Source organism: Nuphar pumila, chromosome 12, assembly GCF_984573655.1.
Source record: "Nuphar pumila chromosome 12, dmNupPumi1.hap1.1, whole genome shotgun sequence".
NCBI lineage: Eukaryota > Viridiplantae > Streptophyta > Magnoliopsida > Nymphaeales > Nymphaeaceae > Nuphar > Nuphar pumila.
The window spans coordinates 949,704-966,117 of record NC_143260.1 but is presented as its reverse complement, the minus strand read 5'-3'; the positions used below and the strand labels follow the sequence as shown (position 1 = coordinate 966,117).

Sequence of the window (16,414 nt, the reverse complement as noted above, 5' to 3'; positions counted from 1 at the left end):
AACACTCAACTACTGATTTTTGTGTCTTCTTGGTGAATCGTTAATCTTGTGGAGATGCAAAAAACAACAGAAGGTTTCTTTCTCGTCCATAAAAGTTGAATACTGAGTCATGGCAACCACGACCATGGAAGTAGTTTGACTTAGACGTCTGCTTGCCGACATGAAAGTTGAAGCAACACAAGCTTCGTGACAACACGAGTGCGATCTACATTGCATGCAACCAAACATTTCATAAACGCACCAAACATATTGAAATGAACTGTCACTACATCAGAGAAGAATATCTACATGGAACCATTGATCTGCCATATGTTACATTAGAGTATCATTTAGCACACTTCTTCGCTATGTATTAGGCCTTTTACCTCACGGTTTTGAACTTTACAACTCTCTTATCCCTTTACAAACATATATTTTGCCTCTTGTGGCATGGATGTAACTTTACAGGGGAAAATGAAGATATATTTCTCACAAAATCAAACTTATAAGGCTTATAAGAAAAACTTCTTAGAGGTGGATGGGGTAGACCTCTCAAGAAACAACTTTTATGGCTTGATTTTGGCAACTTTTTAAGTTTTTATTATGGTTTGATAAAAAAAATATTTGAGAAAGGTTTTCGAGTTTTTGGTGTGAAATTAGGGTCGGAACAACCCTGCTCTGCTCATTTGGTAGGGGTGACTTGTGAATATCATCAAGTTGACAGAACATCACAAATTCGAAACCCACAGGCTATGTCACACGGACTCGGCTAAGGAGGCGCCACACTCGAGTCGACACGCCCTTACACAGGTGCGGCTTCAGACAAGGCCCAGACTCGATCAACGCCGAGTCAGACTCGGTCAATGTCGAGTCAGACTCGGTCAACGAGTCAAGGCTGAGTCCGTCCTTGTTTTGGACTCGGTCAATATTGACCGAGTCTATTTTTGTGCATTTTTAGGACAAAAAATGTATAAAAACTAAAAAAAATATATTATATATATATTTTTTATATACTTCTGTCTTTATAGAGAAAGACTGTACAGAGCACTGTCTTTACCAGACTGTGTAGATATATTTTTGTTAACTGTGCTGAGCACGATCTTTACCAGACTATGCAGACCACAGTCTTTACCAGACTGTGTAGATATATTTTTTTAAATATAAAATATATATATATATATTTTTGAAATTCAGCCGCGCCCGTGTCGCAGCCACACCCACACCCACACCCATGTGACATAGCCCACATGTTGTGTCCCCTGCTGCAAGTTCAAAGCTGCTGTACTTCTCGGCGGGGAGGGGAGACCTCAAGGGTTTTACCAACCGAAGGCCAGCCAATGTGTGATGGGGATTGGGGGGGGGGAGCTTTACCCTTGAAGTATCCAAAAAAGCAATCGTTTTTGCCTGAGAACACGCCACACAAAAAAAAGGTGGCTGGACACCATCTTTTTGGCCACCTGAAACTTTAAAATCCCGATGGTCATATATAATACTGTGGAATGCAGACCTATATCGTACTATACGGGTTGATACAACCCAATAAGTTTTATTTGTCTTCTTTTTTAAAATGATTTGAGAGTCTAAATCGTATTGATTCAGGGCCTGATACAAAGATGCAATGTATCGTATCATACAATATGCTATGCCTTTTGCAACATTGCCATAAGTAGTCCTCTAACAATGAAGATATTCTTCCTTTCTAGAAAAGTTATTGCGAATTTGAAACTGTACTAGGTGAAACATTTCATAATTTGAAAGTAAGAATTGGGAAAATGAGAAGAGGCCATGAAGGGGACACAATATAACTAAGTTCATGGAAGGGAGGGAGAGAGTCTGAAATTCACTTCTTTGGAGTATTTGGATAAGTTGGGAAATCATGTTCTTAATAATGCAATTTCTGAACCTACCTACTTTTTTGAACAGGTGGGTGCATCCAAATAAACCCTCGGTTGTATTTGTATCTCCTACCAATTTACGAATATAGAATAGACCAAATAAGGAAACATCTCCATTCTTGAGAAAGTGGAGCGTTAGGGTTCTTGTCAACAAGGAATCTTTGTCACCACCCGTGCCTATGATAGTGCGGAGTTCCCTTGAAGGACCATCCAATTTTTGACAGAAGTGCGGAGCAATTATGTTTAATAGGCCACACAAGGAAAGGGAGGAGGAGCCTAGGAAAAGGATGTAAGGCTCTCTTTTCCCCTGTTTCTGTAATTAACTAAACACACCCTTTGTTTCTTCTTTCACTCAGCCATTCCTTTTCTTTGGGGTCTTCTTTATTTTCATTATCTCTTTTATGTCCCCTCCACCCCAAAGAAAAAAAACTGTTTCTTGTATCATTTTCGCAGTTGTCAATCGAGGAAGTGGGAGCGGAAAGCGATCCGGGAAGCAGGAAGCGAGGCACTTCTAAAATTTTAGGAAGCGGGAAGCGCAGGATGACTTAGACGCGAACCGGGAATCATCTCAGAAGCGAATCAGGATTCGAAGGGGGGATGAAAATGGACCTAGGATTCGAGTGGAAAGCGAAAGGGAAGCAAATAAGAATCGAAAAGGAAGCAAAAAATGTAATTATATTTTTTCTAATTTACCAAAATATAAGATTTATGTTATCTTTGACAAAATAAAACATGAGTATCTAAAAACTGAATCATATATACTCAGTAGAGCCATTTAACAAATACCTTTGTTGCAAGCATTTAATAAATAATATATCAAGTAAAATTCATATTCATGTTGCAACCATTTAATAAATAATACATAAAAAAGATCCATAATACAATACATAGAATGTGACCAACTTATTGAAAGTCATACTAGATCATCACCCTCTGTTCTGCATGAAACACACAAAAAAATAGAGGAGAAACAAATACCCAAGTCACAAACTCATTTCAAAACCCCAATGGTGAAACCAATAACAAAAACCTGAGCGAGAGTGAGAGTTCGAGGGACAGAGAGAGCGAGAGAAGAGAGATGGAGAGACAGAGAGAGTGAGATAGCGAGAGACCCTAATACATGCGTTCATTACCTTTAAAAAGAACCAATCTAATGAAAACCATAATAAATCTCAAATCTAAACAAGAAACTTTTTATACCCCCAAAAATATTAAAAAATTCATAAAAAAATTGAATAAAACTCTGTTCTCCATGATCCTGGATTTGCTGGAGCTGGGCTCCTAAATTCAAGCTCTATGAAAGCCTTATCTCAATCCTATCAAAGATGTCAGAATGTGAAGGTGAGAGTGAGAGAGTGTGAGAGACAGCGAGCGAGCGATGGAGACGGTTCTAGAGACAGAGAGATGGAGAGAGCGAGAGAAGAGAGATGGAGAGACAGAGAGAGCGAATGAGAGTTCGAGAGACATAAAGAGCGAGAGAAGAGAGACAGAGACAAAGAGAGCGATAGTGAGAGACAATGAGCGGGAGAGAGGAACATGGAGAGTCATAGAGATAGAGCGAGAGAGGATATACGTACTTGAAGACACCCATCACCTGAGGTCGGTAGAGCACTGGCGATCAGAGAGAGAGATTGAGTTGTGAAAGTGAAAGTGTGAAACAAAAACCCTATCGATTTGGATTTTTCTTACGATTTTTTCAAAAATGACCATTTGGCCCTCATTAGAAAAATGGTTTCTTTAATTTTTTTCTGGTAAAAACAGTTTAAGAAAAGGCTAAAACTGTCCACCGACCTTAAAATAAAGGTAACTCGCTCCTTTAATGGGATGCAAGTTTCCGATTAAAGGGAAGCACACTTCCCCATATCTATGGGCGCATCCGCTAATCCTGATCATTTCTATCTTCTGCAAGGATGCGGCTGAGGAAAAATAGTTGTAGGTGCTAAAATTAAGAACAGATTCATTGACACCAAAAGCGAAATTTTTACTTGGTCTAAAATTGTTGTCCTCTTAACCATGAAATAGATCAAAAGTTAATGTAAATAACACCACTGCTGTAATAATCAACAGAGAGGGTGTATCTTTGTCCTCTTAACCATGAGAGAAATCGAAAGATAATGTAAATAACACCACCATTGCTGTAATAATCAACAGAGAGAATTTGTATATTGCATGCTATATTTTTGTGAAGGAATAATTCTGTTCCCCATTATCCTCTAGTGGATATCATACAACGGAAACCTTCATGAACATGCTGAGAAACTTGACAATGATATACTAAGAGAGAAAATGGATCCGACTTTGACAGGATTGTGGTTGATCTGGATCTGGACTTTGGAGTAATGGATTTGGATCTGAATTGGTGTTAGATTTCAGAATTATGGAGGTGGGTCTGTATGCAATATTTGTATAGAATACTAGATCTGGAAAAAGTGGTTAAATGTAAGTGTGTTACATGTGAAAGTTGGAGAAAATATCTGAGCTGATGTGTATTTGAAACCTGAATCTACATTGGCTTAAATGTGAATCCGAGAAAATCCAATTTTATAAGTCTAAATCTGATCTGAATAGTCAAACTGGTCCTGTGTTGAGTCAGAGACTGAGAAAACTATGTTGGATCCAGATTGGGATCCTATATTGAAACCAATCTATTTGGCTCCTAGAAACACAAAGTCCTACCCAGCCATCATGCGTCTGTCTTGTGTTGCTCAAGAATGATAATCAACATGTGAACCTAATCATTGAGACATGTTGATATGCAAGCTTGAGATGTACATACTCTGCAGAAGCACTAGATATTATCAATAGAATTGGTCATTTCCAGAGAACTGTTGGGATGTTGACCCTTCCTTGCTGCAGCTATCATATTATATCGTTTCCTGATTTACCAAGTTCTGCAAGTTGCTCATTTTGATTTTATGTTTGATTTGTTATCTATATTGCTCAATATGTTTGTTTTACTGATTTCCCTGGAATTTTGTAGAAAAATATGGGATATGTTATTATTTTCATATGTTGATTTTTACTTGAGCAATTCTTTTCTTTGTGCTTTTGCAGGAACATTGGTTCAACGTGCACTTAAATTTCATCTAAGATAGATTTTGTCTGCTGTCTTCTGAATGTCGTTTGTTATGTACCTAAGCTTCACAAACATGATTTCTAAGATTTTGTCAAAATATGCCTTTTGATTTTTCCTTGCAGGCATCCTCTGATATGTTCATGCTGTCCTTTGATAACTTCTTCCTCAGTTTTAGTGAGTCATTGCCATTTGGTGGTGGACCTTTGTTGTTCATGAACTATTTGGAACTATGGTACGTCAAACTTTTCTTGTACAGCTTTGGATGGATTTGTTGGCATCAATATTTATGTCATTGTTTTTTATGATTGATAGTTTGTTCCTTTTATATATCTTGATTGCTTTCTATCCATGGTTGTCAATTTTGGGCAATGTACAAGCCTGCAAGTGCAAATAACTGCTGTCTATTGTTGAACCATCTTTGGGTTGTGGACGTGGATTATAACTCAATCTCTTAATGATTTATCTTCTCACAGCTGCATGCCCTGCAAATACTTAACTGGTCCTGTACTTTGGGATGCAACCATGATCCATGACCTAATTGTTAAAATGTAAAACTGTACATATATGTATATATAATAATATTATATTATTATATATATATAAATACATTTTTAATTTCTTTCTTTTCTGTATTTTTTTTCCTTTATTTTTATTTTTTGTCTTTATGTCATCTAGTTCAGTTTGAACTAGAATGACTGTTGCTAGTCAAGTCCTGTCCAGACTTGACTAGCAATAGAGCTGTTGGACTGACACAGTCCAACAGCTCTTAATAGAGCTGTTGGACTGTGCCCAACAGCTCTATTGAGTCCTCTTTCAACTGTGTATATAAAGGGGTGCAGCCCCTCTTGTATTTCACTCCAATGCTTCTTAAGCAATTGGTTTTTCATATCAATAAAGAATACATTTTTATTTTTATTTTGTTTCCAGTTATACCCTTTTTAAGGGTTATGCTTTAGTGTCATTCTTGACACTTGCTCTTGTTAATCAAAGCTCGTGTTTCGAAGATCCCCATTTCATTTCATGGTATCAGAGCCGCGGAAGTACTAAATCTTGAGGAAAAGCTGCCTCGGTTTCCGTGCCCGTTTGCAAAAGTGTTCGCCACTTGAAGAGAAGTGTTTTATCACTTCATTGGAGAAGATTTCACATCTTGTTGTATTGTTTTTTTTTCTTTCTTTCTCATTTTCCTTCTTGTTTCTCTTCTATCCCTATTCTTTCTCTCCTTGTAATCGATGGATGACAATGATAAAGTCACCATCATGCCTATGAAACTAAGCGATACGAACTATGTAACATGGGCTTCAATCATGAAGCACCATATATGGGGAAAAGGCTTATGGGGGATTGTGGATGGTTCCGATTCGGAACCTAAGCTATCTCTTACTAAAAAGGAGGGAGATAAAGACGTCCCTCTATCGGAAGAAGAGAAAATCACGGCTATTGCCTCATACGAGAAGAAATGGAAAGAATGGAGAATATCTCATGCGAAGATAATGTCATGGCTTATCAATAGCGTTGACATTAAAAAATGCTCAAGTCTTGCCAAATTTGATCATGCCGATAAGGCATGGGAATACCTTAAGAATATGTATTCCCTTAAAGATATTGCACACGTGTGCAACCTCCAAGAAAAAGTTCGAATGATGACACAAGGAGACAAAACTATTCGTGAATATTACAATGGGTTGTCCGAACTTTGGGAAGAACTTTCCCTTTTAGAACCAAAGTGGCATTGTGCCGAAGACATCGAGCTTCGTCAGAAACAACTCGATGTTGAACATTTTTACCAGTTTATCACTGGATTAAGGCCGGAATTTGAAACCACTAAATCGGCCCTACTTCACCGGGGAAAAATTCCTTCTATTGTTGAAACTATTGAAGAGTTAACAATGGAAGAAAATCGTCTCCGGAAAGGTTCTTTAAAAATTGAAGATGATTCCGTTTTAGCCGTGTCTAGACCAGGGAATCATGTTCGATCATATAGGCCTCCTCACTTTAACCGACAAAATGGTGACTATGATAAGAAGAAAGTTATTTGTCATCACTGTCATGAACCGGGACACTACAGGCCACAATGTCCCAAACTTAAGGAGCTGAGAGAAAAAAGAGCTGCAATTGCTGGATCGAAGCCTAAAGATCAGGATGCACCAGTTTCCCTGGCCCAACTAATGGAGATCCTTCAGCCTCTCATCAAAGGTGCCTCTTCCTCATCTGAAGCTTCAACCGGCGCAGCAGCCTCATCTTTTTCTGATTTAGGTAAAATTTCTTGGCTTCTTGACTCTGGTGCATCTTTTCATATGACCCCAAATAATCAAAGTCTATCCAAATGTGTTAAAAATAAAACAAGTGTGTCAAAGGTCTTTACTGCTGATGGGACTTCTCTTGAAATAGAAGGAATAGGAGATTTTGAAAAAATTTATAAAACAAAAAATTTTTTTATTCCAGAAATTAGACATGTTCCCAAATTAAATTTAAATCTTTTATCTGTATCTCAAATTTCTGATTATGGGTGTAATATTTCTTTTTCTTCTCATGGTTGTTGGGTACAGGATCGCCAGTCAGGCAAGCTGATTGGGGAAGGCCATAGAGAAGGAAGACTCTATTACATGGATTTTTTGGAAATGCCGAAGAAAGCTTTTTGTTATAATATTCAAAAAATAGAGTTGGAACTGTGGCATAAGAGACTTGGTCACCCACATATAGCCAAAATCCAACATTTTCCAAATCTAGGGAAATTTTGTAACTCTGAATCATTTGATTGTAAAGATTGTATTCTCGGCAAAATGAAAAGATTACCATTTCAGAACAGAACCTTTTTCTCTTCAAGACCACTTGAATTAATACACTCGGATGTTTGGGGTCCTGCACCAGTAATTTCTAAAGGAGGATTTGTTTACTATGTTATTTTTGTCGATGATTTCTCCCGACATACGTGGATGTACTTTCTCAAACATAAGTCTGAAGTATTTTCATACTTTCAAACTTTTCATAATATGGTTAAAAACAAATTTCAAAATGATATTACTATTTTTCGCACAGATTCAGGGGGAGAGTTTTTATCCACAGATTTTCAAAATTATCTTAAATTGCATGGCATCACACATCAAAGATATTGTCCTTATACACCTCAACAAAATGGACTGGCAGAACGAAAACATCGCCATATTATAGAAACCACTAGAACTTTATTAATAGCAAATCAAGTCCCTAAAGAATTTTGGGCAGAAGCTGCCTTAACTGCCACCTATCTCATTAATAGGATGCCATCTTCTTCGTTACAAAATATCACTCCCATTGAAAAACTTATGAACATTTCTCCAGACTACTCTAGATTAAGAATATTTGGGTGCAAATGTTTCATATTTACTGACAAAAATGATAAACTTTCCCCTCGTGCGATTCCCTGTGCCTTTTTAGGATATGCTGAAAACCAGAAAGGTTATAGATGTTTTGACTTCAAAAATAATAAACTATATGTGTCTAGAAATGTTTCCTTTCTTGAAAAGGAGAGCTTCTTTGATTTTAGAAAATTAAAAGACGTCACTGAGTACTCCTTTTTGCTAGATCTAACATCAACATCTGATGAATATGACCTTGACTGTAACTTTGATGATGATCAAAGAATTATTGATCTTAATGTTGAAAATGAAGAAGTTCATAGAGATACTAGTATTCAATATTCCAGGCGACAAGAGTCTAATACTCCATGTTCACTTGAGAAATATTCTAACATTCCAACTAGACAATCATCCCGGATCTCGAGGCCTCCAGAAAAGTTTGTATCATACGAGTCTTTCTCACCCACATATAGGGCAGTTATTGCATTAATTCACTCATATGAAGAACCATCCACATATTTTCAAGCAAAAAATGATATCAAATGGATAGAAGCCATGAAAGTTGAATTAGATGCACTTGAAAAGGCTTCTACATGGAATATTCAAGATCTTCCTCCAGGGAAGAAAACTATAGGATGTCGATGGGTTTATAAAATTAAAACCAAGAGTGATGGTACTCTTGAAAGATATAAAGCCCGTTTAGTAGCCAAAGGTTATGCCCAAGAATATGGGATTGATTATGAAGAAACCTTTGCTCCGGTGGCTCGTATGACTACTGTCCGAACCTTAATTGCCTTAGCTTCTATCAAAAAATGGTCTATTTTTCAAATGGATGTCAAAAATGCTTTTTTAAATGGAAAGCTAGTTGAAGAAGTATATATGGAACCCCCTCCTGGTCTAAGTATTCCTAAGGGTAAAGTCCTTCGCTTAGAAAAAGCTCTTTATGGACTTAAACAAGCACCAAAAGCTTGGTATGATAGGTTTAGTCGTGTTATGATTGATATTGGTTTTCAATTCTGTTTAACTGACACTGCTTTGTTTATTAAGAATTCTGATGCAGGGATCATTGTGCTTCTTCTCTATGTGGATGATATGATCATCACCGGAAGCGATAAACAGGGAGTTGAAACAATCAAAACACTTCTTAAATCTCATTTTGAAATGACTGATTTGGGCTTGTTGAGATATTTTTTAGGCATTGAAGTTGCTTATTCTCCTAGAGGATATTTATTATCTCAGACTAAATTTGCTTTTGATATTGTTTTCAGGTCTGGTATTACTGATGATAAGAAAGTTGACACTCCAGAAGTTGTTAATGTTAAAATGAAGATTGATGATGGAGAACTTCTTGCAGACCCTACTCCTTACAGACAGCTTGTCGGGGCACTTTCCTATCTATCCATTACCAGATCAGATATAGCACATGCTGTTCATACAGCAAGTCAATTTCAACATGCTCCTACTTCTGTTCATATGGGAGCAGTCATGCGTATTATCAGATACATCAAGTCCTCTCTTTCACGAGGACTTTTCTTATCTTCCTCCTCTTCTCTTGATTTAATTGCATATACTGATGCTGATTGGGGAGGTGATCCCAATAACAGACACTCAACCACTGGCTTTTGTGTCTTTTTAGGGGAATCATTAATCTCGTGGAGGTGTAAAAAGCAGCAGAAGGTATCTCTCTCATCCACCGAAGCTGAATACAGAGCCATGGCAACCACGACCATGGAAGTAGTTTGGCTCCGACGACTGCTTGCTGACATGGGAGTTGAAGCAACAAAGGCTTCACAAATGTGTTGTGACAACAAAAGTGCGATCTACATTGCCAGTAACAGAACATTCCACGAACGCACCAAACACATCGAAATGGATTGTCACTACGTCAGAGAGGAATATCTACACGGGATAATTGATCTGCCATATGTCACTTCAGAATATCAGTTAGCAGACCTCTTTACAAAGCCTCTCGTTGCTCCCCGATTTCACTTTCTCTTAGACAAACTTTCGCTCATTGTACCGTAAGTTTGAGGGGGAGTGTTAAAATGTAAAACTGTACATATATGTATATATAATAATATTATATTATTATATATATATATATATATAAATACATTTTTAATTTCTTTCTTTTCTGTATTTTTTTTCCTTTATTTTTATTTTTTGTCTTTATGTCATCTAGTTCAGTTTGAACTAGAATGACTGTTGCTAGTCAAGTCCTGTCCAGACTTGACTAGCAATAGAGCTGTTGGACTGACACAGTCCAACAGCTCTTAATAGAGCTGTTGGACTGTGCCCAACAGCTCTATTGAGTCCTCTTTCAACTGTGTATATAAAGGGGTGCAGCCCCTCTTGTATTTCACTCCAATGCTTCTTAAGCAATTGGTTTTTCATATCAATAAAGAATACATTTTTATTTTTATTTTGTTTCCAGTTATACCCTTTTTAAGGGTTATGCTTTAGTGTCATTCTTGACACTTGCTCTTGTTAATCAAAGCTCGTGTTTCGAAGATCCCCATTTCATTTCACTAATGATCCAAGCATATCGTCGTTGTTTTTGTTGTAGTCTGATCGAGCTCACTGGTTGCTTTCAAACTTGGTCACCTACAAAATATGGGTGGCAATACTTCAAACCCATTGTTGACTGATTTGCTGTTCCTTGAGAAATCATGGTCAAGCATTGCACATGTTTACTATGTTTTCCCATTCAACAAGACCCAATCCTAATAGAATCCTGCATGACCACTTCAAGTTAGCCAAAGTATCAATATCTTATGAGTTGGTCCTGGCAAGAAGTCATATGGTCTGTTTTGGTTCGCTAGATACCTGATTATCCATTACAGTTCCAATTATGTTGTGAAGAGCCACAGTCTCCAAACCTAGAACTACTTTCTTTCCCAATGCTGTTAGTAGAACAAGATTTGTATAACTTGACATCCTAGAGGGTTGTCTTCTCTTTGTGTCATGCAACAGTGAAAAACTTTCAAAAGAATGGTCAATGAAGATCATGGAAGAGTAGCAGCGTTTTAGTAAGTTGGCATGGATCATTTGTAACGACCGGGAACATGAACCACACATCGGATTCTTGGGGACAACAAATGCATTTAGTATCCTCACAGTCCCTCGTGACCGCCATCAACGGTTCCCACCCTTTCTTAGGGACATAAGGGAAGAAAATTATTATACAGTTTGGTCTCTTTTACCATTCTTAATCAATTCAGGGTTCTTTACACAAGAGCAATTACGTAAATCCACATACAATAACAATTTCAAGCCCTTGCCCTATCACATCAATAGTGTAATTATTTTAAGAAGCAATTTTTCATCAAATCTTTGCAATGCAAATTACAATTTAGCATTTCCTAAGCAACATATGTTCATGGCCTCCCAAGGCCCATAAATGGTTCCTACATTAGCACAATATATGCATATTGAACCATGTATAAGAGTCTTATTGTATTGATAGAGAAGTCAAGACATTTAAAAAAAAATCTTCGGATTGATTAACGGTCCATAACAGAACTTCTTTCTTTTCCAGAACGTAGACATATATATACTTCTGCTGTAAACACTGTCAAGATCGCAGGCAACTATATATATTTTAGCTGTGAACATTATCAAGATCGCAAATATATATATATATGTTTCTGCTGTAAACATTATCAAGATTGCAGGCAAATGTGTATATCTATGCTACTATCACTAACAAGATCACAGACATACATGTATATATCTATGCTGCAAAACATAATCAAGGTTACAGATCACTAACAAGATCACAGACAATATATATATATATATATATATATATATATATATATATATATATATATGTTGCAAACATAAACAAGATTGTTATATATATATATATGTATGTTGCAAACATAAACAAGATTGCAGACATATATACTGTTATGCTGTAATCACTGACAAGATCGCAAACATACATGTATATATCTATATATTGCTAGCATTATCAAGATTGCATACATATGTACTGTTATGCTGTGATCACTGACAAGATCGCAGACATATATGTATATATCTATATATTGCTAGCATTATCAAGATTGTAGGCATATATGTATATATGTATATATATATATATATATATATATATATATATATATATATATGCTGCGAACACAGTCAAGATCTCAGAAAATCACAGGTTTATGCATGTAGAAAATCGTAGACATGCATATAAAAAATCGTAGGCATGTTCATGATCAAGAACACAAAAAGTCACAGGTTTATGCATGCAAAAAATTGCAGACATGCATACAAAAAATCGCAGGTATGTTCATGATCAAGAACGCAGAAAATCACAGGTTTATGCATGCAGAAAATTGCTGACATGTTGATGATCAAGAACACAGAAAATAACATGTTTATGCATGCAGAAAATCACAGACATAATCAAGATCGCAGAAAAAGAAAAAAATACAGGTTGCGTGTATATATATATATATATATATATATATATATATATATATATCCCCTATATATGGGAAGTCTGAACAAAGATACATGTGAAGCTAGTTTGGAGTTTGAGAGAGCCAATGATACATGGTTTTTCATTTAACAAATATATACTCAATGTGACATTGCATTTCGATGGGAGCTTCAAGACAAAATACATAATTGTCAACAAGGTGACGAGTACTTTGGCTCTTTAAAAAAGTTGTGGGATCAAATGGCTAAGTTAGAGCCTGTTTGGGAAACTCCCAATGATACTCAAGCTAGAAAGAAGCAAATCAATTTATGAGAGCTGTGCAAACTGTGTTTGAGCAAATGAGAAGCAACATCATCCAGAGAAGACAAGATGGGCTTCCTCTAATTCTAGAGGTTTTAGCTCAAGTTTGCATAGAAGAGACTAGATTAAGGTCTCAAAATGAAATAAAAGAAGCTAACGACAATGTGTTGGCCGTTTCAAAACCGGGAGCCAACACTCTTACATACAAACCTCCACACTTTTATACGAACAATATATCCGAGAAGAATCAAGTGTACGAGGGTAAAGGAGATGGAAGAAAAATATGAGGAATTTTTTGTCATAATTGTGGGGAACCGAGTCATATCAAACCATTTTGTTCAGAATTCAAGAGCAAAGAAGAGAAAAGGTTGCCTCAGTTGGTACTTCACAACTCACAAGTTGATTAAGACTTTTCAAACTAAACAATTTCAAAGATGTCTCTTTCTCAACTCGTGGAAGCATTGCAATCTCTTCTCAAAGGACAATCCGTGACCGGAGCTGCCATCTCCTCTTCTTCTCTTCCAGGTATGACTTCTTGATTTTTAGACTCGGGTGCATCATTTCATGACATGATAAATCTATACTTTTCGAGTGTAGAAGTTCTACTAGTAAAAAAAATGTTTACACTGCCGATGTAACCTCTCTTGATATTAATGAATTTAAATTTTTTGAAAAATATCCTAATTTCAGTATTCTTCAAATTAGATTTGTTTCAAAACTAAATCTAAATTTACTGTTTCTCAAATAACTGATAATGGATGTAGATTATCCTTCACTTCTTGCCAATGCTTAATACAAGATCTCCTCTTGGATATAATGTTTCTGAGGGCAAAGTTCTACTTCTTAAAAGACTTTGTATGGTCTTAAACAAATACCAAGAGCTTGATATGATCGTTTTAGTTCTGTTATGTATAAGCTTGAATATACTTTCTGTTATACTGACACTGCTTTGTTTGTCAAGAATTTTGCTGTAGGTATTGTTATTTTGTTACTTTATGTTGATGATATGATCATTACTTGAGCAAATAAATATGGAGTAGATCAAGTTAAATTTATTCTTAAGCAATGTTTTGAAATGACTAACCTTGATTTTCTTAGTTTTTTCTTAAGTTTTGAGGTTGCATATTTTCCTAGAGGGTATTTGTTGGCTCACTTCAAATTTGCAACATAAACTGTTGACATGTCTGGCATTACTGACACCAAAAGAGTGGATACTCCTGAAGTGATAAATGCAAAGATGAAAGTTGACGATGGAGAACCAATGGATGATCCTACTCCATATCGACAGATGATTGGGATATTGACATACTTGACTATTACCAGACCGAACATAGCGCATGCAGTTCATACAGCCAGTCAATTTCAGCATTCTCCTACCACCTAGCACATGAGTGCTGTGATGCGTATTATTGGATATTTGAAAAACTCTACTTCTAAATGATTATTTTTATCTTCGTCTACTCTTAATTTATTTGCTTATTCTGACTCTGATTGGGGGAGAAATCCTAATGACAGACGCCCAACTACTAGTTTCTATGTTTTTGTAGAAGATTTCCTGGTATCATGGAAATGCAAGAAGCAATAGAAGGTATCTTTATCTTTCATAGAAGCCGAATATCGAGCCATGACAACTACTATGACTAAAATTGTATGGTTGAGGTGTCTTCTCAAGGATATGGGAGTAATCGTGACAGAGCCATCAAAACTATGATGCGATAACAAGAGTGCATCTATATTGCTAGAAATTGTACTTTTCATGAGCACACTAAACATATTGAGATGGACTATCATTATGTTCGTGAAGAATTTTTGAAGAAGGCCATTTCACTACCACATATGACTTCAGAATATCAACTTGCAGATTTCTTCACGAACATTTCTTATTTTACAAACTTTCGATGATCTCTTTGTATGTTTGAGGGAGAATGTTAATGTAAACATATATGTATGTATACATATATGTTTACATTATGTATTTCTGTACATTTCTGTATATTTGTAGTTCAGGGGTATTTTTATTTTTTCACATATATGACATAAATAAGTGTTTTTTTGTCTTTTTTATTTTTATTTTTCTATTTTTTTATTCCTCTTTATGTAAATATTCCCAGCCATCATGGGCTTTTTGGGAATTAGTAGGGAGTTGTTGGTCCCTATCCAACAACTAGATTTCTAGCCGTTGGGTAGGTCCCAACGGCTCTCTATGAGCCTTGTGATATATATAAAGGGGTCTACCCCCTCTCTCATTTTATGTAATCTCAAAGAGTTGTTTCCTAATAATATTCCTTATTTTTTATGTGCGTTCTCAACCCTTAAGTGGCCTATTTTTGTGTTTTCTTGTGTTGACCCATAAGAGGTCATATTCTCAAAGTGTTCTCTTGCCCATAAGTGGCTCACTAAAGCATAAACATCTGTTCGAGACAGGTAGCTGGCTGAAAACCCTTGTCAAGTTTCCTTGGAGTGTTTATCTTCTCTAAGGAGACAAGCCTCACAAACACTCTGCCTTTGAAGATGGGCTAGTACCCCAAGAGTGTGTGTTTGGAATCACTCCATTCCTGACTCCAACAATGTATGATAGGAGGTGGATACTGTGAACTGACCGGTGATAGAACATGCCTAGCTGATTTGGTTGCAGTTTTCGTTAGGCTTCCAACTATCCAACATATTTATTTCTGTACATACGTATCCTAGGGGCATTTTAGTCTTTTCACACATGTACAATTTATGTATGTATTTTTCCTTTTTTTGTTTTCTATTTTTATTTTCTTATTCTTGTAATTATTCCCAGCCTCAAGGGCTTATTAGGAACTCCCCCAAAAGAGTCGTTAGACTCTATCCAACGGCTACATTTCTATCCATTGGGTAGAGCCCAACGACTCCTTTAAGCCTCCACAATGTGTATAAATATGGGGTTAGCCCCCATTCCTTGTATTACTTCTTGAAGAGATTATTTGAAGGTTGATGTGGCTGGAAATACAAGTTCTAACATGGTATCAGAGCAGGTTGAATCGATCTACGCTCACTAAGGTTGGCTTCATATTTCTTCTCTCCCTTCTTCTGTCCATCTCTTTCATTTTCTCTTCGGTTTCACGTCAGATCTGAATTTCAGATCTGGGTCATTTTCTCCATTCAGTCTAAGATAGATCTGATCATATCAGATCTGGTATTGTTTTTTTTTCCCGATCTATACTTTAAGATCTGTGATTTCTTATTTTTAAAAACAGATCACGTTAAAACTGATCCGTTCTCTCCTCTAATCGTTTTTCTTATTCTCAAAACCTGATCGTGTTAAGACTGATCTGTTCTCACAAAACCAGATCACGTCAAAACTGATCTGTTCTCTCTTCTATTGCCTCAATCAGTTAAATATCCT

At 36.4% G+C, this 16,414-nt stretch overlaps 1 protein-coding gene across 3 annotated transcripts in view; it reads left to right on the top strand.

The window, feature by feature from the left end:
• The window catches only part of LNO1 (Nuclear pore complex protein), a 96,571-nt gene that overhangs the window by 25,415 nt on the left and 54,742 nt on the right, over positions 1-16,414 (top strand). For all 3 annotated transcript variants that reach the window (XM_089983924.1, XM_089983923.1, XM_089983925.1), the window contains exon 6: positions 5,073-5,182. In XM_089983924.1, the coding sequence (XP_089840050.1) occupies positions 5,073-5,182 (110 nt within the window). The remainder of the gene's footprint in view (positions 1-5,072; positions 5,183-16,414) is intronic.